Source organism: Abrus precatorius, unplaced genomic scaffold (assembly GCF_003935025.1).
Source record: "Abrus precatorius isolate BTA unplaced genomic scaffold, Abrus_2018 Scaffold6, whole genome shotgun sequence".
NCBI lineage: Eukaryota > Viridiplantae > Streptophyta > Magnoliopsida > Fabales > Fabaceae > Abrus > Abrus precatorius.
Window position 1 is genome coordinate 13,207,648 of NW_020874406.1, and position 27,598 is coordinate 13,235,245.

General features: G+C 31.5%; 3 protein-coding genes across 3 annotated transcripts; 2 read left to right on the forward strand and 1 right to left on the reverse strand.

Annotated features, from left to right (window-relative positions):
- The first annotated feature begins 10,165 nt into the window (after positions 1-10,165).
- On the forward strand, positions 10,166-11,781 carry LOC113869156 (protein DETOXIFICATION 56). Its single transcript, XM_027505335.1, has one exon. The coding sequence runs from the start codon at positions 10,166-10,168 to the stop codon at positions 11,663-11,665; it is 1,500 nt and encodes a 499-aa protein (XP_027361136.1). The 3' UTR covers positions 11,666-11,781.
- A 194-nt stretch (positions 11,782-11,975) lies between these two features.
- LOC113869157 (ATP-dependent Clp protease ATP-binding subunit CLPT2, chloroplastic) lies at positions 11,976-15,174 on the reverse strand. The gene is made up of 5 exons (XM_027505336.1): positions 14,926-15,174; positions 14,806-14,844; positions 14,618-14,727; positions 13,452-13,631; positions 11,976-12,299 (listed from the first exon to the last, which is right to left on the reverse strand). The coding sequence occupies exons 1-5, from the start codon at positions 15,138-15,140 to the stop codon at positions 12,142-12,144; spliced, it is 702 nt and encodes a 233-aa protein (XP_027361137.1). The 5' UTR covers positions 15,141-15,174; the 3' UTR covers positions 11,976-12,141.
- A 4,260-nt stretch (positions 15,175-19,434) lies between these two features.
- On the forward strand, positions 19,435-22,403 carry LOC113869394 (ACT domain-containing protein ACR8-like). The gene is made up of 6 exons (XM_027505700.1): positions 19,435-19,747; positions 20,415-20,575; positions 20,662-20,729; positions 20,823-21,389; positions 21,511-21,615; positions 21,717-22,403. Exons 1-6 carry the CDS (start codon positions 19,686-19,688, stop codon positions 22,077-22,079), a joined length of 1,326 nt encoding a protein of 441 aa, XP_027361501.1. The 5' UTR covers positions 19,435-19,685; the 3' UTR covers positions 22,080-22,403.
- The last annotated feature ends 5,195 nt before the right edge of the window (positions 22,404-27,598 follow it).

The following is a 27,598-nucleotide window of genomic DNA, read 5'->3' on the forward strand; positions in this document are numbered from 1 at the left end:
TTGAAGACTATGGGACTCTTAGAGAAGATTGGAAGTAGAATTGCTTTAACAACAGACATGTGGACAGCTAGCAATCAAAAGAAAGGGTTTATGGCTATCACAGCTTATTACATTACTGATGATTGGGATATGCAAAGTCGCATATTGAGGTATAATTTTTATGATCATTATATGATATATTTATTTAATAATTATTTGCATTATTTCAATTTTTTTTTATATATGTATATAATTTATTTTTACATTAATAGGTTTGTATATGTGGAATGTCCACATACAGCAGAAGCTCTGTCTAAAGTATTAGTTGAATGCATGCTAGATTGGAATATTGATAGAAAGTTATCTACCATCACTTTGGATAATTGTAGTACAAATGATTCTCTTGTTGGTTTGTTACTAAACAAACTTGATTGTTCTTCTCTTATGCTTGATGGTCAATTGTTTCATATGAGGTGTTGTGCACATATTCTCAATTTAATTGCTCAAGATGGTTTAAATATTCTTGGAGATGGTATAGAGAAGGTTAGAAGTAGTGTTGCTTTTTGGACAGCTACACCTAAAAGAGAACAAACCTTTAAGGAAGCAGCACGTCAAATCAAAGTTTCTATTACAAGGAAACTTGTACTTGATTGTAAAACAAGATGGAATTCTACTTATCACATGCTTGTTGTTGCATTGGCTTATAAAGATGTTTTTATTCGTTTGAAAACAAGAGAGCATATGTATACATGTATCCCTACAACAAATGACTGGGAAATTGCTAAAGAAATTTATAGTAGGTTGGAAGTCTTTAATCGTGTGACTGAGATGTTTTCTGGGACACAATATCCTACAACAAATATTTTCTTCCCATTGGTTTGTGAAATAAAGTTATCTCTGCAACAATGGCAAATTTGTTCAATTGAGGCTATTAGAAATATGGCTACAAAAATGGTAACCAAATTTGAGAAATATTGGTCTATTATACATGGAATCATGGGAATTGCCAATTTTTTGGATCCAAGATATAAATTAAAGTTGTTAGAGTACTTCTTTCCCAAGCTCTATGGAAGTTCATCTTCTTTTCAAATTAACAATGTGAAAAAATTATGCTACTTGTTGTTTGAAGATTATCAAGCTAAAGCCATGGGAATAGTAGAAAGTTCAACTGAAAAGTCTAATGAGACGGAAATGAATTTGGATATACTTAATGTTAACAATTTTTTAAGTGATTATGATTCATTTGTTAAAGATACAAATGATATGCAATCAAAGTCTGAGTTGGATATCTACTTGGAAGAGAAGGTACTGCCTAGAAGTGCTAGTTTTGATATCCTTGGGTGGTGGAAATCAAATGGGATCAAATATCCAATATTGCAAAAAATTGCCAAGGATATTTTGGCCATCCCAATTTCAACCGTTGCTTCAGAGTCTGCTTTTAGCACAGGAGGTAGATTGTTGAGTCCTCATCGTTCTCGACTCCATGAAGATACTTTAGAAGCACTCATGTGCGCACAAAGTTGGCTGAAACATGAAAATGAAGGTATTGAATACTCTATTAATATATTTATTTAATTAAATATTTTTGTTAATTTTAATTTGATAGCTTAATTATTGATTTTCTTATTATGTACTTGTATGTTTTAGTTTCTATTGGTATTACTGGACCAAAGCAATATGTAAACTTGAAAGATAAACGTTTACAGTCATTTGGAGAGTCTGATTCTGATGAAGAGGTAAAATAGCCTAACTATACTATTTTGACTTTACAATAAATAATTAACTAATTCTATTTTTTTAGGTCTTGCAGAGTGACAATACAGGAATATAAAGTTTAGGAGTTGGTTGTTTTACAAGATCTTGAAGATTATGTGTGTAATTTTGTTTGATTTTTAAGTACTTTAGTTTAGAAAATTGATGTCTTAAGATACACTTAACACTTATGATCTTTGAATATTTATTTTTTATTTATACTTAAACTTTGTTCGGTAAAATTATATAAGCATATTTTTTTTATAACTGTTTTTTTTTCTTAGACATGCGCGGGTAATAGGGGCGGGTATGGGTATGCGGGTACCCAGAGGGTACGGGTACGAGGACTAAAAGTACTACCCATGCGGGTATGGGGCTGGGTACGGGTATTTTTTTAAAATGCGGGTATGGGGATGGGTACTATAGTACCCTACCCATACCCTACCCATTGCCATCCCTAGGGGGGTTGATTACGTTACTTAGTCAAATATAAAAAAGAATATTAATTTAACATGAATTGATGAAATCTAGTTTATTAGGAAGAAAGAAATAAAAATATGAAAGAGATTAATTAATGCAAGCTCCTCTGCATATATGATAATGAAAGCTTGAAATAAACACGCTAAGCACTAACCAATGACTTAAATCACTTAATATAGAAGCCGTTTAATTTATTAAAAAATATATAGTTAATATGATTAATTAAATGTCTCTTGGTACTGTTTGAATTCTTGTATTTATTATGTCGTTAGCGGGGCTTTAAAAATACGAACGGAATAAACATTAACATCTATTTAGGGTTCAACCCTTTATCAGTCAGGATAGTCGCCCTTGAGATATAATAGGAGATGGAAAAATTGGACCAGTTTAAACCATTAGTAGAGCAAAAAATGAATTAATAAACTTATCAAAACCAGCCAAAAGAAATAAAAATTATTAGTAAAAAAATCATGGTCCAAACTTATTTAATTTAATTTTTTTAAAAATAAATTCAAAATTATTTTTTTTGAGACAACTAGAGACTAAAGTTTACATTTATGTTATTATTATTTAATGTTATATTATCGATTTTCATCTTGTATGTTTTATAATATATTTTATTTATATTGATTTAAAATTGTCCCTGATTTGATTTCTTAAGATTTTAGTTAGTATGTTATTTAATAATTTAAATTATTTTTTATTTAATATCGTATAAAACCTCCACACTGTGGTCTTTCAGTGCATTCTTTTACTTTTAAATTATGAGTTTTTTGTATACATAAAACACTTACACCTTTTGGTTGTGTAGATTTTAAGAGAAAAGGAAATATGTTTTAAGAGAAAAAATAGTGAGAATTATTTCATTTGCCTATGGTATATAATATGCAGTTTATAAAATTTTTATTAAAACTAAGTAACTAACAATAATAAAATATTATTAAAAAGTATTATTATTCTTTTAAATTTTCAATGTGATATCTAATTTATTTTTAAAGAGAATTTAGTCAATTTACTTTTTTTGAATACTTAAATTCAACTTGTTTCTTCTTTTTGCCGGAGAGAATGAATTTTTTTTATTTATTTACATATCAATATTAAATTAAAGGGATGTAAAAACTACTTAAGGTATTTATATTTTTTTTATGTTTTTCCTAACTAAATAAAAGGATAATTATTCTCATTTTCTCAAATATATCTTTTTATCTAAATGACAACAAAAAAAAAAACATTTTCTCCTTATTTATCTTCTTCTTCTTTCTTTATTTTTTATTTTTTTGTCCTGTTATTTTTTTTCTCCACATCTAACCAAAACCAATTTCTACACTCAAGCATTTAACAATCTCCCTTATCACTTACATTCGAATTTGCTAAAAGTACGAGGTTTTGTTAAATGAGATTAACTTAAACAGTCACGATTTAATGTGCTGGCAAATTCACTTGAGCTGTTTAGAGGCTGTTTAATTGTAAATTGTGACTACATTTTTATATTTTTTGAGATGTGATAAAGGAATTCTTATAAATAAATAAAAAATTTAGTCCAACAAAGATTGACAATGTACAAATAAACATGCTATTAAAGTTGCATATATGAGTCATCCATGAACACATCCCACCTCGATCACGAGTTATTGCATCCTTTTACTTTCATTATACCAAAAATATCAAATATTAAGATAACTTTTATTGGCATAACTTTTGTCAAAAAAAAATTCAAACTGTTAATAAAGACTTTGAAAACATATACTAACAATAATACAGTATATTAATATTTATTTATTTATTAATAGTATATATTAATTTATCAACAGTACACATGAAAGGTTATCAAGGATCTAAATTTGATCCATGTTACCAGAAAAATTTATCTGAAGAAATACATCACCTTATATATGCGGATCTAGCAACAATTCTAATAGGGGGAAAAAAGTTGAACGTGAGATGTTGGTGTATTTGTAAATTAGTGAACTCATGTTATTTTTAAGTCAATTTTATAAGCCTTTTGTGAGGATAATTAAGTGCATATGATTCACTAAAGAAAGATAAAGATTAGCGACGTAAAAAAATTGTTCTATGTTGCATGCGAAAAGTATTGAGATATAATAAAATAAAAGATGGAAGAAAGTACAAGAATTTAAATGCTTCTTCTATACACAATGCTAGTAATATATTCTTAGATATTAACTAAAATTTATTAAAAATTATAAAAAAAATTATAGATCTCGTTCTTTTCATTTATAATTTAATAATTATCTTTCTTACATTTATAATTTTTAATAAATTTTCATAATTAAGAATACATTAAAAAATATCGAAAAGTATATTTTTATCACTCCTCTGATTCTTATTTAATAAACTGAGGAACACTTTTTTATTTATTTATTTCAGGCCTAATTTCACCTAAAAGAAATCAAGTTAGCAAAATTTCTTTAATATCAATGGAACAAACCAACAAATTTAACCACCAATACCTTAAAAAAACTTAACTACCAAGCAACGAATAAAACGAAAAATTGTGCTGTAACTTAACTTGAAATAAATAATTTTATTCTATTTTTATTTGTATTTTTTTTCATGTATTTGTATTGTTCTTTAATTGTCCATTTAACTCGACGTAAGAATCTGAGCTTTACTAAATTTTTCTCTTTAAGATAAACTTGGTGCTGTAGATCTGCTTAGCCCAGCAACTTTTAGTCATCGCTGGCCCATTTTTCTTGGGGGTTAATGCTATTTAAAACAATGTGGACAAAAAAAAAACAATGTGTCCAAAAAATAAAACAATGTATATATTATTTTATGTATATAATGGACCAAAATAAATAAATAAATAAATAAATATATATATATATATATATATATATATATATGTGTGTGTGTGTGTGTGTGGGGGGGGGGGGTATGTGTGTATAATGAAATAGACACATTTTATTAAATAAATTTACCATAAAATAAATGAATTAAGGACTATTAGTGTTTAGATATTGTTTAGCATGGAAAGATCAGAGCAGCCCTTCTGATATGATAGTTGTTTTAGGTGGTTGACGAACTCTCTAGTATTCCGATTTCTTCGAAAAATACTCTAACACTCAAATTAGAAGTTATTCTAGGTAGTAATATAAATTAGGTTAACAAAGATACTAATGATTTTACTACGTAAAGTTTCCTTTATTTTGACTCTAATATGGAAAGAGTGACTCAGGTGGTTGTAATCCAAGATTGTGATAATATCCATAGCAAATTGTGGTTCATCATAGAAGATAGAGAATAGTTTATCCTAGTTTTCAAATAAGAGATATTAAAATAAGTTGTCTCATAATCATTTTTTTCTAGGAGTGGATCGTGATCTGTAAAGAACATACCCAGAGTGATCTCACCACCATTCCTTATTGTTTTAGGTCAACCACCACCATGCTTAAAATAGCACGGATAATGCAACCTCCTGTGTGATACCTGAGCTGGAGATCCACCAATTATTCTGGACATAATAGATAGTGATCTTGCTAAGTAGGCCCACAAGACTCAACGGATTCACCATTGGAAGTGATTCTGCTCAGTTGGGCCGGTTGAACATTGTGCATCTGGGCTCAGGCCTAGCTAGTCCAAATGAGACATTTGTATATAAAATTATAATTTGTTATTTTGCTCTGATTTTTTTTCTGGTTTTATAAGTTTTATTTTCGTGATTAAATGTGTTTTAAGAGAGTCTTCTGTGGGTTGGAAATTTCCAGGGGGTGAGATTTTCCTGAAGCAGTTGTGAATTTTTGTTTTGGGGCATGTCATCTTAGACGTTGTCAAAACCACGAGTGGCACTAAGATTGATTTAAAAAACTCTTGTCTTGTTAATCATTTTTACTAGTTAGAATAATCATGCATTTTATTTGGATAAACTTCATCGCACGATTGACTTTTATAACTACCGTTAATTCCTGGCCACATTCTCATCGTTATCACACATATTAGCACTTATAATTGTTTTTAACCATGAATTCATTATCACGAAAAGCAATCCATTGTAAATGTGCGTAAGTGTGATTGTATTGAAATGGCAGATCTTCCTTTGAGTCTTAAATTTCTTGCCCCATTTAAACTATTTACATTCAGTACACTGTACGAGGACCCTATAAACCGATGCAAATTAAATGGTAAGAAACCAAAAATCTTTTGGCAAGAAACGGCTGTCGTGTGATGATTACGAATCCTATATGAGGGAAAAACTTTGGATTTTAGTAATGTCTTTATGATTGAAGCCAAATAATAGTGGGAATCGTTTTGCTTTGTATAGGTTGTCCCTTTTCTGAAGTATACGTGATGAATTTAGTAGCATAGGTTTACTCATTTCATTTTAGCTTGCTCCATCAGTATTAAAAGTTTGTGTCTCCTAAATAACCCATGCCCCTTATCACATGCTGACAGAGTAAAGAGGTACACCTCAGTTTCCACTAGAACCATTTTATATATCAATCAAAGATACTCGAAGACAACTGCTCGTGTCTTTTGTCTCAATAATTTGAACTTTCGAAACATGCGTTTATATTTGGCATACTAATTTTCCCTTTTGTCAATGTCACTTAATTATCATATCATTATCATACTAATTGGAAATCTTTTTCTTTTCCTTGTTCTTTCATTTAACTATTGATATGTGATTTTCAAGTAATACATCTCTGATCTTTTACGTATTCTCTACACGCATTAGCATTTTCCCATATCTTCTTATCATTCTTATCATTTATTTATTACCAAGTCCGGTGTATCTTTTGCTCAACCTCTCGCACATAATTCCACTGTATCCTCCTTGCCACTATGTACCAAACCATATATCTACTTTCCAGCGAGGAGGGGCTCAAAGTGGATGAAGCTTTCATTGCCATAGATATAGTTATAAAGGCTTCAATTTGTGAATTATGAACTATGATTGGAAGATAATTAGTGGTGACGGAAGAGACAAGTTAGATGTTTAGCTTTGGTAAGCTTTTGTTCTGCGTCTGGACCAACCCTTCACCCCACTAACCACTTTACAGAATCGTGAGTGTGGATCTTTAAATGGAAAAGGAACTTGGAAAAAACACTTAAAAAAAAGAAGCCTCAAGCGCTGAAGTATCTGGCTCCACCTTTCGGTTTTCTTTTTACCCTATGCTCGCGGGTTTATTACAATTTCTTAAATCTGATTAGACAATTATTTATTTTGATTATCTATCTGTTAAAGTCGCACTCCGTGGCTAAATTCCCTATATCCTATATCTTTCCAAGATTCCTTAGACTTAACCTTGCATTTATATCTTCCACTGGATATAGTATCTGTCATATATACTCCTGTACCTAATTACACTCCTGTTGTTAAATTAAATGTCAAGAAATGGTTTTTGTACCACCTAAAAGGGACGCCTTTAAGTAAGTTTTCTTTTTGTCTTGAGATATTATTTTTAAGATCTATATATATAGAGAAAGAGAGAGAGAGAGAGAACAATTGTATGCTAGTCTAGCCTTTAATTTATTCTCGTGCATGGTATGAAGTAGGAGCATATATATACACATCATTAAGTTGGCAAATGAATATTACTTTAGACCTAACTGGGTATCAACCGACGGAATTAATTTGGCCGAATCGATGTTACTGCCTTGAAACCGGTTTTGATTCTTTCATTCTTAATCGTTTCAAACATTGTATTCGCCAATGCACGGAATCAGGCTAAGATTTCACGTGTCATAAACTTCCATGCAGTTTTGAGAAATTAATGTTAACTGTAATGTCTATCTACTCAACTAATTTAAGATCAACTCATGAGAAATAACTTTTCTTCTTTTTTAGTAATGTTATCAACACAATCTATCATATTCTTTTTAATATATCTTTAGTTATTAATTAAAATTTATTAGAAATATAAAATGTTTACTTTTAAATTAATATTTTTTCTTTTCTACATTATAGCTTTTAATAAATTTTAGTCATGGTTAAAAGTATGTTCTTAGATTACTATTATTTTTTCCATGAAACACAAGCTGACAAATTCCGAAGTGCAAAATCGAAAATTCCTTCACCGTCTATGCCACTGGAATTTGAAGATAAGAGAACTTTCGTTGGATACTATAAACAACCACTCATCCTTCAACCAAATTGGTGATAATATTCCTACGATCACCTCCTGCTTCCCATGAGCCCATTAAAATAATTCCACAATTCAATGTTGTCCAAATTGAAATACTTTCACTGCTATTAGAAAAGGCTTCCACTTAAAAAGGAGTAAGAATTTCTTATATTGAAGTGACATTTTAGATTTAAATAAAATTTGAAAACATTAAAACTATAAGAACAATATACTTAATTAATGACTTATTAAATTAATAAAATAAATTATAAATAAACTAAATAACTTACTGAGCATGTTCTTAGTATTATGGTGTCAAAACCTCCAGCTTTTTACATAGCTAACAGTTTTTGGTTTATTTTCTTCTAAATATTGAATGATTTTTATATTTTAAGATAATAAGTTAAAAAAAAACAAAGAAAAAGTGAAAAATAATAAATTATATGTAATTTCGAAACCATCCCCCGGGCATAAAAGAAAAAAAATTAAAAACGATATTTTAAGTTTCAAAAGTTGAGTGTTTGTTGACCCAGAAAAAAGTTAAGTGTTTTGTACAAGAATTTTTATTTCATTTTAAAAAATAAATATGAAATTAGTTATTTCTTCTCAACTTTATCTTTTATTTCTTGGTATTTTCACTAAATGAATGATAAAAGCATTAATTAAATTGGATATGAATTTTGTTAAATATAATTATATTTATTTTAAATTAAATATATTTTCAAAAGACGCTCCCTCGTCAACTTTTATCAACGTATAAAAAGCTTTTTAATCAATTTTATCTGCATAGTTTTATTTTATTTTATTTTTATTAATTCCAATCTTTAACATTGAGTTTAAACATTTAAAAGTGTGGAAGTTATTTCTTATAAATAGAATTGTAGGCAGTATATTTTATACTCTTCACCAATATAAAAACAAACAACTATAAGAAGGTAATATATAAGTAGGTGAAGTGAAAATGCCCTTTCTTAGTAAGTATTTCTTCTAGGAGAAATTTTTAACTGATGAAAAGTTAACATTTGCACCGTTTAGTAACCTAGCAACATATACTACTTTTAACACACTTATAATTATTACTTAAAATTTATTAAAAATTATAAAAATAACATGAATCATATTTTTTCACTTTTAAATTAATTATTCTCTCTCATACTTTTATATTTTTGAATAATTTTTAGTTAACAATTAAAAATGTGTTAAAAATAATGGATTAAAAAGTAAGTCGATACCATTCCTTAAATAACTTTTTGGTTTTGTTTAGACTTTAGATTTGGTTCCATGACCAGGTTTTCTCTTTCTCATGCTTCATTCTTAGAAAGTCACTTTATCAGTGAATCCATAAAACCAATTTTAATATCTCCTCCGTACTTTTGTAAGAGATATTGGTTTTTCTCATTGAATATTTAAACTTAAAAAATTGTAACATAATTTTAAAAGAATTCCATGTTTAGCTTTTCTTAAAATACTACGTCAGTTTTAAAATTTTTCATTTTATAAAAACTGAAATATATATATATATATATATATATATATATATACACGGCACGTACAATTCACATTGATGACTGAAAGTCAAAGATAAAATCAATATTAAATGCTTTCGAACAAATAACAATTTAAATGCTTGAAATAAATATCTTTTGCAAATCAGTTCCAGAAAGAAAGTTAGAAAATGTTGTCTTAACCAAAGTGGTGGCATGGCTCATCACGCACTATAAATCTTTCTCCAACAACGTCTTCTTCCATTGGCAGCACAAAAGGCCAAGTACCAGCAATCTCTCCCGCCTTAAGAAACTAAAACTCCCTCGCGTGCACACATTCTTCTTAACCAATCCCAGACACAAGACAAGTGGAGCAAAGCAACAATGTCCGGAACATCAAAGTTAGGAGACAACCTAAGCTCAAACCATAAAACTAACGAATTCCCTTTGCCTCCTCCGTCATTAGAAACCCAAAATTGCATGATGAAGATGGTGCTCACAGAGCTAAGAGTTCAACGAGGAATAGCCCTTCCAATGGTGGCCATGAATTTGGCTTGGTTTGCCAAGACAGCCATCACAACAGCCTTTTTGGGGCGTCTAGGAGATCTCAGCTTAGCAGGTGGCGCTCTCGGGTTCACTTTTGCTAATGTCACTGGCTTCTCTGTCCTCAATGGTCTATGCGGTGCCATGGAACCTATCTGTGGACAGGCTCATGGTGCTAAAAACTTCAGACTCCTTCACAAGACCCTTCTCATGACAGTCTTGTTGTTGCTGTTGGTATCACTTCCCATTACTTTCTTGTGGCTTAATGTTGACAAAATTTTGATTCATTTTGGTCAACAAGAAGACATCTCTGTTGAGGCCAGGACCTATATTTCCTATCTCATACCCGACTTGTTTGTCATCTCACTCTTCTGTCCATTAAAAGCCTACTTGAGCTCTCAAAGCATAACCCTTCCTACCATGTTCAGTTCTGCTGCAGCACTAGCTTTCCACATACCCGTTAACATTGTACTCTCAAAGACCATGGGGATCAGAGGAGTTTCCATGGCGGTTTGGATAACTGATTTTATTGTTGTTGTTCTGCTGGCCATTTATGTTATAATTCTTGAAAACAGAAAGGTAAGCATGTGGAAGGAAGGAGGATGGTGGGATCAGAGGATTGTAGATTGGATTAGGTTGCTCAAGCTGTGTGGATCATGCTGCCTCAATACATGCCTTGAGTGGTGGTGCTATGAGATTCTTGTCTTGCTAACTGGCCACTTGACAAATGCAAAGCAAGCAGTGGGAGTTTTGGCTATTGTGCTAAACTTCGACTATTTGCTCTTCTCAGTGATGCTATCGCTAGCCACTTGTGTTTCCACCCGTGTCTCAAATGAACTTGGTGCCAACCAAGCTGGCCTTGCTTATCGATCAGCGTGTGTGTCTCTAGCATTGGGCTTTGTCTCAGGTTGCATAGGTAGCTTGGTGATGGTGGCTGCCAGGGGAGTTTGGGGCCCCCTCTTTAGCCATGATGGGGGAATCATAAAGGGAGTAAAGAAGACAATGTTGTTGATGGCTCTGGTGGAAGTGTTCAATTTTCCATTGGCAGTTTGTGGGGGCATAGTTCGAGGGACAGCTCGACCCTGGTTAGGTATGTATGCTAATATGGGTGGATTTTATTTTCTGGCCCTGCCACTGGGTGTTGTTCTTGCATTCAAGCTACGACTTGGGCTAGTTGGACTCTTCATTGGACTTCTTACTGGTATCGTTACCTGCTTGACGCTCCTATTGGTATTTATTGCGCGGATAAACTGGGTTAACGAAGCTGCCAAGGCCCAAGCACTAGCCAGCAACGAGCAGGTTAAGGAAATTCCCAAATTTGACGCAGAAAGAACCAATTGAGGCGCATGGAAATCTTGACGTACTATAGTTATAGAAAAAAATCTCCATCTAACCAAATCCATACGTGTCTCCAAACATCAGGCCAGAACGAATAAGACACGGCTCAATCATGTACATAAATTGAAGACGGGACGTCACACTTACGATTGCTCAATGGTTTGTCACCCCCATTTTTAGTGTTTCATTGCTCAAAGATTTTTCCTGAAAATCACTAAAAAACAATCCACATGTCATTTTCGATCACTACATATTGCCTATTGCTTTTGCCTGGTTATTTCTTCTCTTTCTTTCTTCTTTCTTTATTGTGGTTAGAGGGAGGGGGAAGGGCACTTCACATTTGATAATAAGATTTCTGCATTCCAAATCAATAAGCAGAACATAACCGCCTGTTGATCTATCTATTGTACAAACAATTGCATCAAATAATCAATATGCACTCAAAGCAAAACTCTTGCTCATACATCTTATAGAAAAAATCATTCATCCGTACAACCAGGTTTAGAAATTGTGGACTCTAGCTCTTTAGCCTTTTCATCATTAAAGCCAAGGGAGGACAGAATCTTGTGACCAGGAGAATCCACTTCAGACCAAATGCCAAGAAGCAGGTGTCCTGTAGTAATTTCCCCGCCATCACCTGCAAGTCACGTGGATTTATAAAACAGGATTAATTTCTTTAACTTGTGCATAGAACATCTGATAAGAATCATCATTTACAAAACAAAAAGAATAACGAGGCACGAACTGCAAGGAACATGCTGGAAAAAGTACAAATTAGTTGTGGACATCCATAACTGGCATTTTTAATTATACGGTTTTTCTAACCTATGCAATTGCAGGGCATAAGATATATATAACAAATTTTTATTTAAAACTGTAACATTTAGTAGTATCAATGCATTTAATTACATAGAATTTTTTAATTTTTATTAAAAAAATGCTATATATAACTTTTTATCATATACAACATTGCACTAGTTAGAAAAACTGCTAATTGTATTAGGAACAACTTTGTCCCACAAAACGAAATCAATCATCACATGCCTACCAATAACTCTTCTTTAAATAATATTTTTTAAAATAAATAAATATTACAGATCGCTCTAACAAAACAAAAAACCATCTAATCAGTAGCAGGAAACATAATGCTGAAAAACGTCTTGGAAAATGACAAATGGTTCTTTCTTTGGCTAGAAAACCTACATGCATTCATCTCAACATTAAAAGCCAATAAAAGCATTCCAAACTCTATCAGACAACTAAATAAATCTTTCAATTTATTTAAAATACCTGTTTTCTTAATGGCTTCAAGGCTTTATCTTGGAATTCATGATTTAAGTTTAATCATATATCATGATTTCCAAAAGCAGAATTGAATCTTTTTTATTGTTAAAATTTGAATGAAAATCATGATCTAACTGAACCATTGTCAACCTGAATGTAGGTTTGACAATTATTTTTGATAGAAGAAAGTCTTCAGGACCAAAAGACAATTGCACATCCAAACAACGCAAACACTTGCTTATCAGGTCATGTAATCAGAAATAAATGACTAGAAGCATGGGCAATAAAAAGCTGATGATGATCCAGGATTTTTAGATTAAATACTACCTTCCACATGTATTTTATTATGCAGGATTAAATACATACAATTGATACTATTCTCATCTAATCATGTAAATTTTCATCTACAAGGGATCCTTAAAGTCATATAGGTTTTCCAATCAGCTCTCCAGTATTTGCAGATGGTGATAAACAATAATAAATTAGAAAAAGGAGAATAACAAACCAGATTTTAATTTTTGATCAACAGCCCAATCAAGGGCCCTCTGAGCTTCATCGGTCAGTGGAGGATGCTCTGGGCTGAAGAAAAACAAATCACCTTTTCCAAGTAACTTAACAGCTTCATCTCGCACCTTGAAAAGTGTAATTCCATTGGCTCGCAAAAACATAGCAGCTAGATTAGTACCTACGGACCAGAGATAGATTAGGCACAATACTTAAACTTGTATATTCAGAACTTTCATTAGAAGAAATGCAGGTACAACACAAGGGAAGTGTATAAGGCATAAATTTGCAACTTCAAATAATTAAAAAATGCATTTTTTAAGTTGCATGACAAAATCCATTTTTTCCGAGTGAAAAAAATGAGGCTTTCTTGCCTTGAATTATTTATTTGTAAGGAGGGGGTATAAACTCCATACGTGTGTTCTAGTCAAATTTAAGAAGTGGGTTGACGAAATGAGGAGCCAAGTGGATTCTAGTTGTTTTCTAAGACACTATCAGAAAACGAAATGGAATGAGAAAATGAGGACTGCTGAGAATATAACTGCATGAGATTAAATGACTGAATTTAAGAATCAACAGAAAGTAAATGATTAAATAGAAGTAGCATTTTATGGCTATTAGCTAATTATATCTAGTTTCTTAAACAGGGAACCAAGAAAAATTAGCCCATGTAACCAGTTTTTCATAAAAACTTAATGGGGAACTAAGATCTAATATATCAAGAACCATCCTCAATAAGCGTTGTATTGAGCTAAGTTCCCTACATATATAACCATAGATGTTTCTCCATTTATGTCGTACATACAAACTAATTCACATTAACACCATGTTAGCCCTGGCAACCACATTTTGGGCAGAAACTACTTTGAACAGTAAATAAAGCGTTTGGCAAGTTTGGTTGCTTTTGAATGAAGCAAAAACTTTTTTTGCTTTTACATTGAAAAGAATGAACTCACGTAACCCACAATTTATATCTTACTTCGAGTTCAAAAGTAATTTTACCCCACCAACCAAACAAAATCAACTTTACTGGATTCACTTTTAAAATATCATTCACAAACCCGAATAAAATTATTTTACCTCAATTCTTCCAAAAGAAAGTATATAAAAATCTAAAATAAACATAAAAGCTTGAAGAAACTGCAATGTAACAGAGGAATTAGTTACCCTCTATAAGAATCCCCATGAGAAGGGCTTCAGTGCCAGTAGTGGGATACTTGAGTTTTCTTGCCTCCAATTCAGACATAGCAAACGATTTTATAGCCTTGGAAGACCATCTTGCTTTCATCAAACACAATTAGAAAGGAACGAATGAGAACGGAAGAGAGCAAAGAACACAATTGGGCGATACTCACTTGGGAATTTCCTGGACAGGAGAAGCACGCTCCGGCTTTCTGCAAACAGGAAATGACAATAAAACCTAAATCCGAAAATGGGAGAAATCAAATTCAAATTGGGAGGTGAAAAAAGCTTACGCAGTAGGAAGGCTGAAGGAAACAGTAGCAGAGAGGGGACGGCGCTTCCAAACAGACACGTGTGATCTCAGACTGAGACTACACGACCCAACTCTAACTTTGATTCCGAGCCATGAACTTTCAGGGTTCTTCAGCGTCAAAGTCTGACCCAAACGAACGCTAGTGTCGGACCGCAGTATCAGACTCGCGGGGCAACGGTATTGCGTGGCAGCCATTTCCCAACGAAATGCGAGACTCTGGAATTGGATAGAGCTGTTTTAAGCAGAAGAAACATACGGTGTCGTATTGTTGCCAATTGGGCTTTGGGCCTATAAAACTTCCAGGTCCGGTTGGGCTGGAAACACTAGAGCCCAAAGCAATGCTTCACTTCGGGGCTTCAAAGCATCGCAGGCTTTGCATTACTCCAATGTTTTATGGGTAGGCCACACTGGAAGTGCAAGAAGGGCTTCCCAACCTCTCTGATACTCTTTGGTACAATCTCTTCTTACCTTATGGTTTGTGTTACCTTGCCACATTTAAAACTAACTATTGCATAATCCACTTGGGTTATGAATAATTTGTCAGATCCAACTTTGCTCACAACATGTGCCAACTAGTCAAGTGTAAATTTGCTACTTATAATTATAATTAATATAGTGTATTTCTATACACTATATTCAACATTTACTTATCCATACTCATATCCAAAACGAAAAATAAAATAAACAAAGAAAAACAATTAGACTTGTGGCATTAAAAAAACACAGACCCAAGAAATAAAAAGAAAAGAAAGATCCGAAGTAAAAGGCAACGGAAAAAACTAGAAATTACTAAATTTAGGCTAACAATTTAAAAATATATATACAAGTCTTAACTAGTCTAAAGTTAATGAACTTGAAGGGAAATGTTGAGATATTGAATTTCACATTTGTGGACTATGAACAAATAAAAGACTAGTTTATCTTCACCGCCTTGAGACATGTAAAGTTGGTCTGCTTCTAAACCAAGTCAAATCCTTTTCATCAATTGTCCCTATTCCTTGGAGTGATTTTGGAATGCTAATTTAGGAATACATTATTATAAGAAATAACTATTTAACTTCTTTTTGACCGGCGAAAGTATAAATATTTTTCTAGAACGAATTAAAGAAAATTACTACTTATTTATCCCTTTATTTCTACATTACCTGTTTAAATTTTGTAATTTTTCTAAAATACTCCTATTTGATCCCTTGTTTGCTAAAGGTATTTTTATCATCACTGTTGCTAATAAGTGTTTTTAAATCAAATGAAAATACAAAATAAACTATTTAATTCGAGACATACTTTTTTTATTGAGAAAGTGGGAAATTGAGAAAGGTAAGGAAGGATTTGCAGTTATGGCGATTATTTATTGAAACATGTTAATGCAGGTTAGAGCAAAACAAGGGTAGAGTGTCCCACGGAAAGACATGCGGCGCCGTTGTATCGAAGCTCTCTCCACTTGACCGAGAATTTCGAATCGTAACGGTCAAAAAGTGGCCAAGGTAGCGGGATTTACGATAAATCGAAGGACAACTGGACCCAATCAACAATAGCTGAGTTGTCATCCACGTGGCACTACTCAAAGCCCCTCCTCGTATGTTACCCCTTCGTCTGTGTAAAAAGACACACTGCCAAAGCTATGCTGAGGTGTGCCCCAATGCACCTTTTTAGGATCCACAAATCGATGTCAATGCTCCAACCACCCTTCCCTTTGGCCGGTGGCGGGAACCCCCTTCTTCCCGCCACATCTTCACCCACTCTTCTTTGTGAACTACTCACCCCTTAATCCTTATTGTGCTAAGTTGTGAGTAACAGGCAAAGACACTAGCTAACCTGGAACGTGTTTTCTGACGCACATGACAGAAGACAACGAGCCTCTCTTTCAGTAGGTCCCACTTTATACTTTTAGAATTTTTAGTATATATATATATATATATATATATATATATATATATATATATATATATATATCTTTATCTTTATTTTAATATTAAGCTGTAGTATGTATGTATTTTTGTCTTAAAATTTAAAATAAATATTAAAATTGAAAATATTTTTTTAATAATTTTTGTCTTAAAAAATTTTAAATATATTAAAATTTATTTTTTTACTATAAATCTTTATATTATGATGTGTATGTATATATATTAAATTATTATAAATTAATTATAAAAATATTTTTAAATTTTATAAATTTAAATTTATAATCTTGTAAATTAAAATAATATTTGAGTTTAATTCTTTTACTTTTAAAGTTAATTTATAAATATTTAAAAGTATATTATATAAATCTTAATATAGTATATAAAATGATTTTATTAATATTAATTATTTTTAAAATTTAAAACAGTTTAAATATTATTATATATATTTTATATAATTATTTTTTATTTTATAATTATTATTTATTATATCATACTATGACATAATAATTTATCTGTGCATCGCACGTGTTATCTTTTTAGTGTATATATATATATTTATTAAAATTCTTCCATCATTGAATTAATAATATTAATAGAAAAAATGAGATATCTTTATTTTAAATTTAAGAAAAAATATTTACGTTTTCAAAAAATTAAAAACTCAGTACTAAATTATTAGTTCATCGTTACAATTATTAGAAAAGACTTTTACAGTTTTATATATATATATATATATATATATATATATATTATTCCATTTAACTTCAATTTTTTTAAATGATATAAATTTTTAATTATAAAAAATTATGATAAAATAAATAAATTCTACTAATAAAAATAAATTCAAGAAAAAAACCTAATACAGCGTAAAATTCATTATAATATAATAACAAAATTATATTTTAATAAAATAATTAAATCATAATAACGATTGCAAATAAAGTATACTTTATATATTTTAACATTTACTTTTGTAAATAGTTAATTTTTATAACTTGAAATACATTTATTATAAAAATTCAAATTGTACTCTCAACTAAGCTTGTATACGACTGAGTTTTTTCAAATTTCGAAATGGGTTATAGCCATCCTAACTCATGTCACAAACATTCTTAGAGTCAACTTCTTAAAAACATTTTTGGAAATAGTAATTGTTTACACCCTTTAGGAATATATGTCTAGCTTTTCTAAAATTAACTCTTCTTTGTTTGAAAGGAAGATATCATTCATGGCAAATATGAAAAGGACAACAACTAATCTCGATCATTCGCAAGGCATTAAAAATGAAACTGCTAATCAGATATATCCAAAGTGTGGTTTTCTTTTCCTCTTTACTAATCAGATATGTATCCAAATTGTACACGGTAAAAATTATATCTGAATTGTTTTATAAAAAGAAATTAAATATTGATTAAAAATAAGGAAGGACTAGAGTATTTAAAAATGAATAATAATAAACTTTATAAGTTTTTATTCCAATTTCAATTTTTATGTTTAAATTCAAATCAAATCATTTTGAATTATAAATTTATTATTATTTTTATTATACATGTATATAGATATGTTTTTAAAAAATATATTTATTTTTGTAGAAAATCTTAACATTATTTTAACTGTAATTTGTAGTCTAGATAAAACTATAATTTATAATAAGATTATATATTTTTATTATGTATTCGATATTCTATTTAACGAGTGTTTCAAATTAAGAACTAGTCACTGAAATTTTATACAGTGATTTTGAGATTCTTTATATTTTATTTAATAAAATATTTTTTTAACTAAAAAATTGATATAATTTTGATATTGTTTTAAACTGATCCAAATAAAATTACAAATTTTTATGACTGAATATTGGGTTTTCAAAAACCATCTAAACGAAATCGTGTTTAATGAATGAAAATAGAAAGGGCTTCAGAGTTATAAGCAAAATTGAATATCAAAAGATACAGAAATAAGTACAAGAAAAGTGGCCGAAATGAGTGACAGAGGAAAAGCCGATCCGAGCGGTGTTATCACGTGCGGACGTCATAATTCGGGTCGGCAAATCCCACCTCAGTATCAAGTTTACTCCGCTGAAGGGTACTATTTTTTTCACAATAACTTTTTGCAATAACTTTTTTAAATATTTAAATTCAATCTTAAGAAATCAAATATATTAAAGAAAAGAAAAGTGAGGAGGCCATCCAAGGAGGTGTCTGAACGCCTCTTGGCTTTCATTTCACATGTTCCGAGCTGTTGAGTACAGAGCAAGCAAAGCAACATCTGGAGATCCTACGTGTCGTCCTTATTTGATGGAAGATTAAAGTGCTAAAAAGAGATTTTATTTTGAATTAGAATCATTCGGTGTGGGATGGAACAGGAAAGATTGGAAGCTGGGTCAGCGCGGCAGGCGTTAGTCACGCCATGTGACAGTGCTCCATTAACCAAAACCCTCTTTCTCTTTTGGTCTTTGCGTACATCCGTGGTATCTATTAAATAATAAACTAAATTGTTATATTATTTCCCAAATAAATTAAATATTTCTCAAATATATATAGCGGTGTAACTTTGTAAACACGGAGCCAAAGTCAAGAACAAGACGTGCTTTGCGCTCGAGCTTTGGGAGAAGGGAAACAGCAGAGAGACAGAGAGAGTCACTGTTCCACACTCACAGCGAAGACGACGTAATTTGAGTCTGGCATAGCGATTTGGTCGAAGGGGTGGGGCAAATAAAAAGCCACGCTTTCGGATCACATCTCATTCGGTGTTTCTTTTGTGATATAGCAATTCACAAGGACGTAGCGGTGCTTCTTTTTGGGGCTGCGGCGCTGTTTTTTCTTCCTAAGAGGCGATGGAGTGGCCTGCTTGTACGGATGAATACGAAAAACTCATAATACGCATGGGCACTCCCAGGTTCTTAAACTATGCCTCCTCTTTTCTTAGTGTTTCAGTGTTCCCATGATTTCTGTTTTTTCTCCCTCCCCTTTAGCATATCGTTTTTAACTCTCAATGTTTCGGATGGATCTAGAATTTTCGCAGCAGGAGTGTGGTCGATTTTATGCAAGTCGAATCCAAATTAGTTTCTTTATTTTTATTTCTGCCAATTTTTTTTACAATCGAATCGAATTATTTTGGAATGGTGTTAAACACCTAACCTGATAAGTCGAAAACAGAGGCTATTTTTGGGTGTTGGTTTCATTTGTTGGACTGGAAGTTGTTTTTGGCAGACAGGAATGTTTCTTGTCTCTGACCACCGACTCCAACCCGTTCCCTCAGACCTGCTTCCAATAATTCAGTTTTCTAATATTTCAAATTACAATCACGACACAAAAATATTTCGATGGATAATTTGTTCAAAGCCACACCTGACTTTTAAATCTTATTGGCCCACTTTCAATATTTTAACAATTTTTTGACTTTTCTTTTCTTATCGTGTCTAACCCCTCATTCTTCCAGAACCTCCCCGTTCCCACGCGTTTTGGTTTTGGGGGTCTTGAATCCCACATTATCAAACAGAATTCCCGGGACAAAGTAACTTCGCTGACTTACTTCCTGACTTTGACCTTTCTGTATATAACAGGGTTGCCATTGACAATGCGGTTTGCTCCACAGCGACTTTAGTCAAGGTTGATAGCGCCAGAAGGCATGGTATTCTATTGGATGCCGTACAGGTGCTTACTGATCTCAACCTTTCAATTAAGAAGGCCTATATTTCCTCCGATGGCAAGTGGTTCATGGATGGTGAGTTCATATCTTTATTTCCCTTTTCATATGCTAAAATGGGTGATGTCTCAAGCACTGCTTAACTTTGGCTATTCAATCGACAGTTTTCCATGTCACTGATCAAAACGGAAACAAGCTAACAGATGAGAGCGTTTTGAAATACATTGAACAGGTATTTAATTCTGGCTTTACAAGTTCTAAATTGATATTACCAAATACCCGTTGTAATTTATTGTTAATCCGACTATGAATTTGCTTATGACAGTCACTTGGGAGCGTTCAAAATGTAAGAACGAACATTTCAAATGGTGTCACTGTGCTGGAATTAACTGGAACTGACCGGGTTGGCCTTCTATCGGAAGTTTTTGCTGTTCTGGCTGATCTTCAATGCGATGTGGTTGAGGCTAAGGTTTGGACTCACAATGGCCGCATTGCCTCGTTAATCTATGTAAAAGATTGCAATTCTGGGTCCAGTATTGAGGACTCTCAGAAGATTAATAAGATTGAAGTGCGCTTAAGAAATGTTTTGAAGGGAGACAATGACATTAGGAGTGCTAAAACTTCTGTCTCCATGGCTGTGATGCACACTGAAAGAAGGCTGCATCAAATGATGTTTGCCGACCGCGATTATGAGAGGACTCCCATTCTCAAGTTTACTTCTGATAACCCATCAGTTACCGTTCAGAATTGGGCTGAAAGGAGTTATTCAGTTGTGAATGTTCAGTGCAAGGACCGAATGAAGCTATTGTTTGATGTTGTATGTAATTTGACAGATATGGAATATGTTGTGTTTCATGCAACTATTAACACTAATGGCGACCGAGCGTACTTGGTAATTATTCAACTATCTTCCATCAAATTTAGCTTCTTTTTTTTTTTTTCCTCTCATTTCATTTGCCCAGTTGCTTGGTTTTTTATCTTAATTAACGCTGTTGTTCTAATTTTCATCTCAGGAGTTTTATATAAGACACAAGGATGGCACACCAATTAGTTCAGAACCAGAGCGTCAGCGGGTAATTCAGTGCCTAAAAGCTGCTGTGGAGAGAAGGGCATCTGAGGTATAGGCTTCCCTCTTCTCATTTGTATACATGTTAAATCGTTAGGACCTTTTGATGTAAAGTGGTCACGACTAAAATAATTATTAATTGGTTGATTACAGGGGGTTCGATTAGAGTTATGCACGGAAGACAGGCAAGGGCTTCTTGCAGAAGTGATGAGAACTTTCCGAGAAAATGGACTGAATGTGACAAGGGCTGAGATATCCACCGTAGGCAACACGGCTACAAATGTGTTCTATGTGACGGATGCTATTGGAAACCCAGCTGATCCAAGAATCATCGAATCTGTAAGGCAGAAGATTGGATTAAGCAATTTGGAAGTGAAGGAGTTGCCGCTGATATATCAAGAGGAGGCAGAGAGAGAGGATCAAGCGGTTGGAGTTGGTGGAGCAGTGTTGTTGTCTATAGGGAGCCTTGTGAGAAGGAATTTGTACAACTTGGGACTAATCAAATCCTGTTCTTAAAGTGGAAATAGGAAATTTGGGAGTGAGAGTTCTATGCAACTTTTGTAGCATAATATTCTTTGCTTAAGATTTGGGCTTTTGTGTACATAAAAAGTTTAAGGGTGAAATTCGGTGATAGTAGGTCTTGTAGTTGGTTGGGTTGGGTTTGGTAGGTGAAAACGGATAGTTACATGTACAGCTGTAGGAGATTGGGGGGTTGCCCCCACCATTTTAAATGCTCGTTTGAATTAGGAGGAATTGGTTATTGCCGAAGACGTTGTTCACGTCGGTGGGAAGGTAGTGGGATGAATACAGAACTGGATTCTTGGTGGCTGAAGACAAGTTTAGGTAGAGACACGACAAATTAGGTTCGTTCTTCATTTAGGTTCCTTTGTACATACCCACTTCTTTTTAATAGCAATATTAATTTTAGCGGTTGACTTTAGTTTTTAAATTCAAATTTCCTTTTTCTCGCCTTTCAACTCTTCTCCGGGCTCCACTTTTTGCCTCTGCTAATATCTCTCCTCATGAGAATCTGCCTCATCAGAGATTTTCACAAATGATTGAAGAATTAATAAACAAACAAAATCATTTTATTTGATATTAAGATGTAGATATATTAAAAAAATTTAATTTAAATATATTATTAGTGAAAGTATTTTTAATACTGTAATTTAATTATAAATCTTTATTTTAATAAATTTTGTAATAATTAATATAAATATCATTTTCTGTCAAAATCATCTCTTTTATCATCTTTGAGGCGGTGAGGAGGACGGCTTGAAAAAATCGTAAGAAACTCTAGAATCCGATCCCTGCTGACAGAAAAATAACTGATCCACAGTATTATATTTTATCATTCCTCTCTTTCCCTATATACTTTTATTAAAATTTTATTTTAAAATTATATATTAATGATTGAGATTAGTGATTACCTTCTTTTATTAATAGATTTTTCTTAATTTTTTAAATATATTTTAATGATTAAGATGAGCGACTGCATGTAAAGTTGACCGTAAGGGAATCAGATACAAAACTCTATAAGGTCTTCAATTCAAGTGGCATTAACTTGAAATGAAGGCACAATTATTCTCGTGGAGATGGGTTTGGATTAATTAACGCTTAAGTATAATGATAGTGGTAAACCTTTGGATGGGAAGAGAGAAATGAAAAGATGAAAGAAAAGAGGATTGACGTAATAAAAACATAAAAGTAGAAAAGGAGTAAAATAAAGATAAAAAAGTAGAAAAAGAGTTCTATGAAAATAAAGGTATACAAAAATTAATATTTCTACTAAACATAAGCACTCTTCATGTGAAATTATGTTATATACGTTTAACATATAGAAGTCATTGGTTTGGTTGGATGAGAAGAAGAAAAATAAAAAGGAAACAGAGGGGATGGAGATCCAAAAGCATGCATGGTTGTGAACCGTAGATCTTGGTGCTTTATCTTTGGAGTTGAAATGTTTCATAATTATTATACCTTAGATGGTAAAGTGTATTAATAAGAAGAGCATGGTTGACTGTAGAGTTGCCTTTCATTGATTCTGAAAGAATAGTTAACAAATAGTAGTATCATGCATGAGAAGCTGCAACAGCACCAAGAATTGAGTTTGGAAGTAACATATCAAAGCTTTCAATTGGGACCAATTATTGGTTGTACACTTGTTCAAGCCAAGAAACCATTATTATTATTATAAACGTTTCAATGCTCCCTGCCTCTGCCTCTGTTGAGACCGTAATGTCCAATTACTACACTCAGGTGGCTTCGTAAATACTGATGCGCCGGAAAAACTCAGCACAAATGTTTTCCACAAGAGAAAGGCTCGTTCAAACTTTCTCCATGTGCAATTTCATCCCTTAAAGTAATTTTTTTAAAAATTTTATGCAATTTAATTTTCAATTGTATTACCTATTTACGTTTTTGTCCTTTAGACAAATTTAACAAATTTAGGAATTAAATTGTATATTATGACAGTTTTGAGGACAAATAATTCTTTAAAGGATCAATTTTTTTAAAAAATATTAAAAAAGCATTATCAAATTTTTACAGTTTTAATGTAACAATATGTTTTTAAAATAAAATTTTATTTTTTAAGTTCTTAAATTCAGCCTTAAAAGTTAAAATTAAAATACTCATAATAAAATATCATTTAAAAGAATAATTTATATATTTTACTCAACATTAAACAAGTTGGTGAGGTGGATAGCAAGTGTAACGTGGTAGAAAGGGGGGCGCAGTAGTTGGTGTTAACTGTACTTGAGCTGGTTTTGTCTCTGTTTGTACAATTTTCACATGCATTCTCTGTTTCTTGTCTTTCATCTCGTTGTTGACCCCGGTAACTTCTAAGTCGCACGTGATACACCCACTTGTTTTCTTAATAAACCTTTAAGTTATACAGATCATTGCTTTTTGAGGATTATTTTTTATGTATAATTAAAAATAATATATACTGAAATACAGTATTTTAAAAAAATTATAAAACTATGAGATTTTAAAAAGTAAATACAAAATTTTAAAAATAAAAGAAAAAAGTAATAAAATCTTAAAAATTACTTATAGCAATTTTTCAAAAAATATTAAAAAATAGAGCATGCTTTTTAACTTATATAGGCAAAAAGTTACATAAAAATATTATAATAGTATTATTTTTAAATAATTTATTAAAATAGGAGAAATAAACAATAAAAATATTGTAAAACTCTTATTAAAAATGTGCTACTCTGAGACATGGCAAAACTGTTGTCTCAGTGCACTTGATATTGTAATTTCAAGTCTCTTATTATTATTCTAATAACATAATATTAATATATTCGATAATTTATTTAGTTTAATATATCATATTATTAACGTAATTAAAATTATTAAATATGAATTTATCAATATCAAATTAAATTGCAATAAAATATTTCATGTTAAAAGTGAATGAAAATTAAATTAATTCTAATTAAAATTACTACACAAAAGATCATAATTATTTTATATTAGATTTTATTGTATTTTTGCCAACTTAGTAGGCTGAAGTTTTAGACACTAGAAAATGTCTTATTATTAATTAACTTTTTTTAATACAAAAATAAGTCCTTTATCATGATAATGATAACATGACATTAAGCTTTTTCCTTGGCTTTCCATTTTTTTTTTATGTAACATTAAATTAATAAATTTAAGAAAAATATATCTTTTAATATTTATGTAATGTGATAAAAGAATATTTTCTTTTATCAACAAAACAATGTTACATCAGCCATCAAGTCGACAATGAAACTTAACTATTGGAACTTAAAAATTATAAAAATATTTAATTGACTATATTGTCTTAATTATCATTCATTATCGATCACTTAAGCTCTAAGACATATATAAAGCCAAACACCAATCAATCAATCCGTCATTTTATATGCTGTGAATTAGCGATGAAGACGGAATTAAAAACAAGCGAAATGCTGATTAAATAAAAAAGTAATAAAATAAAAGACAAATGAATGCCAACAATGGCTGCTACATATTATTTTGAGAGATTCAACGACTTTTTTTTTTAATTTTTTGAGTTGGAAATTAAGAAAGCAGAAAGAACAAAGGATCAGTGACTGAAAATAAGCCAGGAGAAACCTTTTACACACTATAATACTATATATTAATATATTATAATATAGAATTCCTTAATTGTAATGACTCCTGTCATCTTTTTACATATAGAGGGTAGATCGAACACCGGTTGATAGAAGTACAGATGAGACAAATTGAGTTGAGTTAGGCTTAATACACATTTAACTGGGCAAAAACAAAAAGTTCAGTAAAAATTGAACTTATATTATTGCTTCAAGTCCAACTTTTAATTAATGAGCTACTCAAGTTTAATTTAATGAAATCTGTTTAGATATTATATTTTAAAAAAAAATCTTTAAATTTTATATATTTTAGTTAAATAAGCTTAAGTTATTGTGAACCAAACTTATAATACCACCAACAAATCAAATCATTAGTAACCGGTGAATGGACTAATCTAAGCTCATGACAAGAGTTGTTTGGACACTTTAAATAGCCGTTTGCATGCTTAATTTGTGTTTTCATATTGCTTATTTTACAATATTTCGGAATAATTTTGTACCAAAACTAGTTTCGATGAAGAAATAAGTGTTGTTAACATGTAAAGATAATTAATTTAATTGCAATAAAAATAAAAATTATTCCATTTTAAGATGTGATCTCACAATTTATTTTCTATTCTAAGGAAAATCGGTCATGACCTTTCTATCTCTGGTAGTTGAAATAAAGTATATACCCTGAAGTAGGTATCGTCCATTATCTCTAAGGAATATTATCATGCATATATGAAGTTTATATAGTTAATCATTGATTATTATATGTTTGTAACAAACACTAATTCGCATCGTTAGTATTAAAGGAAAACATAGCCATCTTTTTCTTTTCTTTGGTTATTTGGAGCTATAAAATGTTTAATTATGATAGATAGATGTAGATGGAGGATCTAAATATCATGCTTTACTTCAGAATTACGGGTTTGTCCTATTAATTAGTATAATAGCCGGCCGGCCGGCAAGCTTTGTTTAAAGACAAATCGGCACTTTTGAATATATTCAACTTGCTTCCACCAAAAGAAATAAAGAAAGAAAAAGTTCTTGATGATCATGAGCCTGCCAAGCCTAGGTTATCCCTTATTGATGGATGGACTATACATACATTAGCTAGCTAGAGATCAAGTGTTAAAGAGATGTATTATTAATGGTAAAGTGTAGTATCTTGAATATTATAGAGTATTATTATAAATTTATTTACACTGACCATGCTGAGTTTAATAATAATATAGCCAACCTAGTTATTTCTATAACCAAGCTTTGGACATATATATAACTATTCTATTTATTTTTCTTTAGCCGTAAGTTAGCCGCCTTTGACCCTATTGGAGACAAAGTTTGTGGTTCAATTTGCAGAGAAGCATAATTTTAGAGTGTGAATATAAATACGATGCCAAGGAATTAGGATTTATATAAAAAAAGTAGAAAACGATGTCAAAGTTCTTGCTAAGGAAATATTAGTCTTGAGGTCTCTATTATGGAACGGTGATGTCCTTCTAACTGTCGCTGACGTGGAGAGGGTACCTGCAAAAAGTACTCCGATGCTGAAGTCAGGATTCGGTTTTGAGCAATAAATGCTATTTAATAATGAAAAGTCAACCCTTTACTTGTATTTCCTACCTTCCTTTTATAGGCATTGTTATGGGCTAATTGGCTTACTGAGTTAGCCTTAGTTTTGGCCATTTAATTAAAGTAGATAATATTCTGATTATTACCTTTAATTGGATTAATTATCTTTTAATCTTGACAAAAGGTATTCGTTCAAACAGGACCGAATAGGTACTCGGTTTCCTTTTCCTATATGTATGACCGAGCAGTTTCCTATCCGATACACTAGCCTCCCAAGCCTGAAGAGGTACGAAGTAAAGGCTTAACAATATACAAATATCAGGCACATGTAGACGAGGGGGTACTCGGTTTGTATGGTGGGCAGGAATA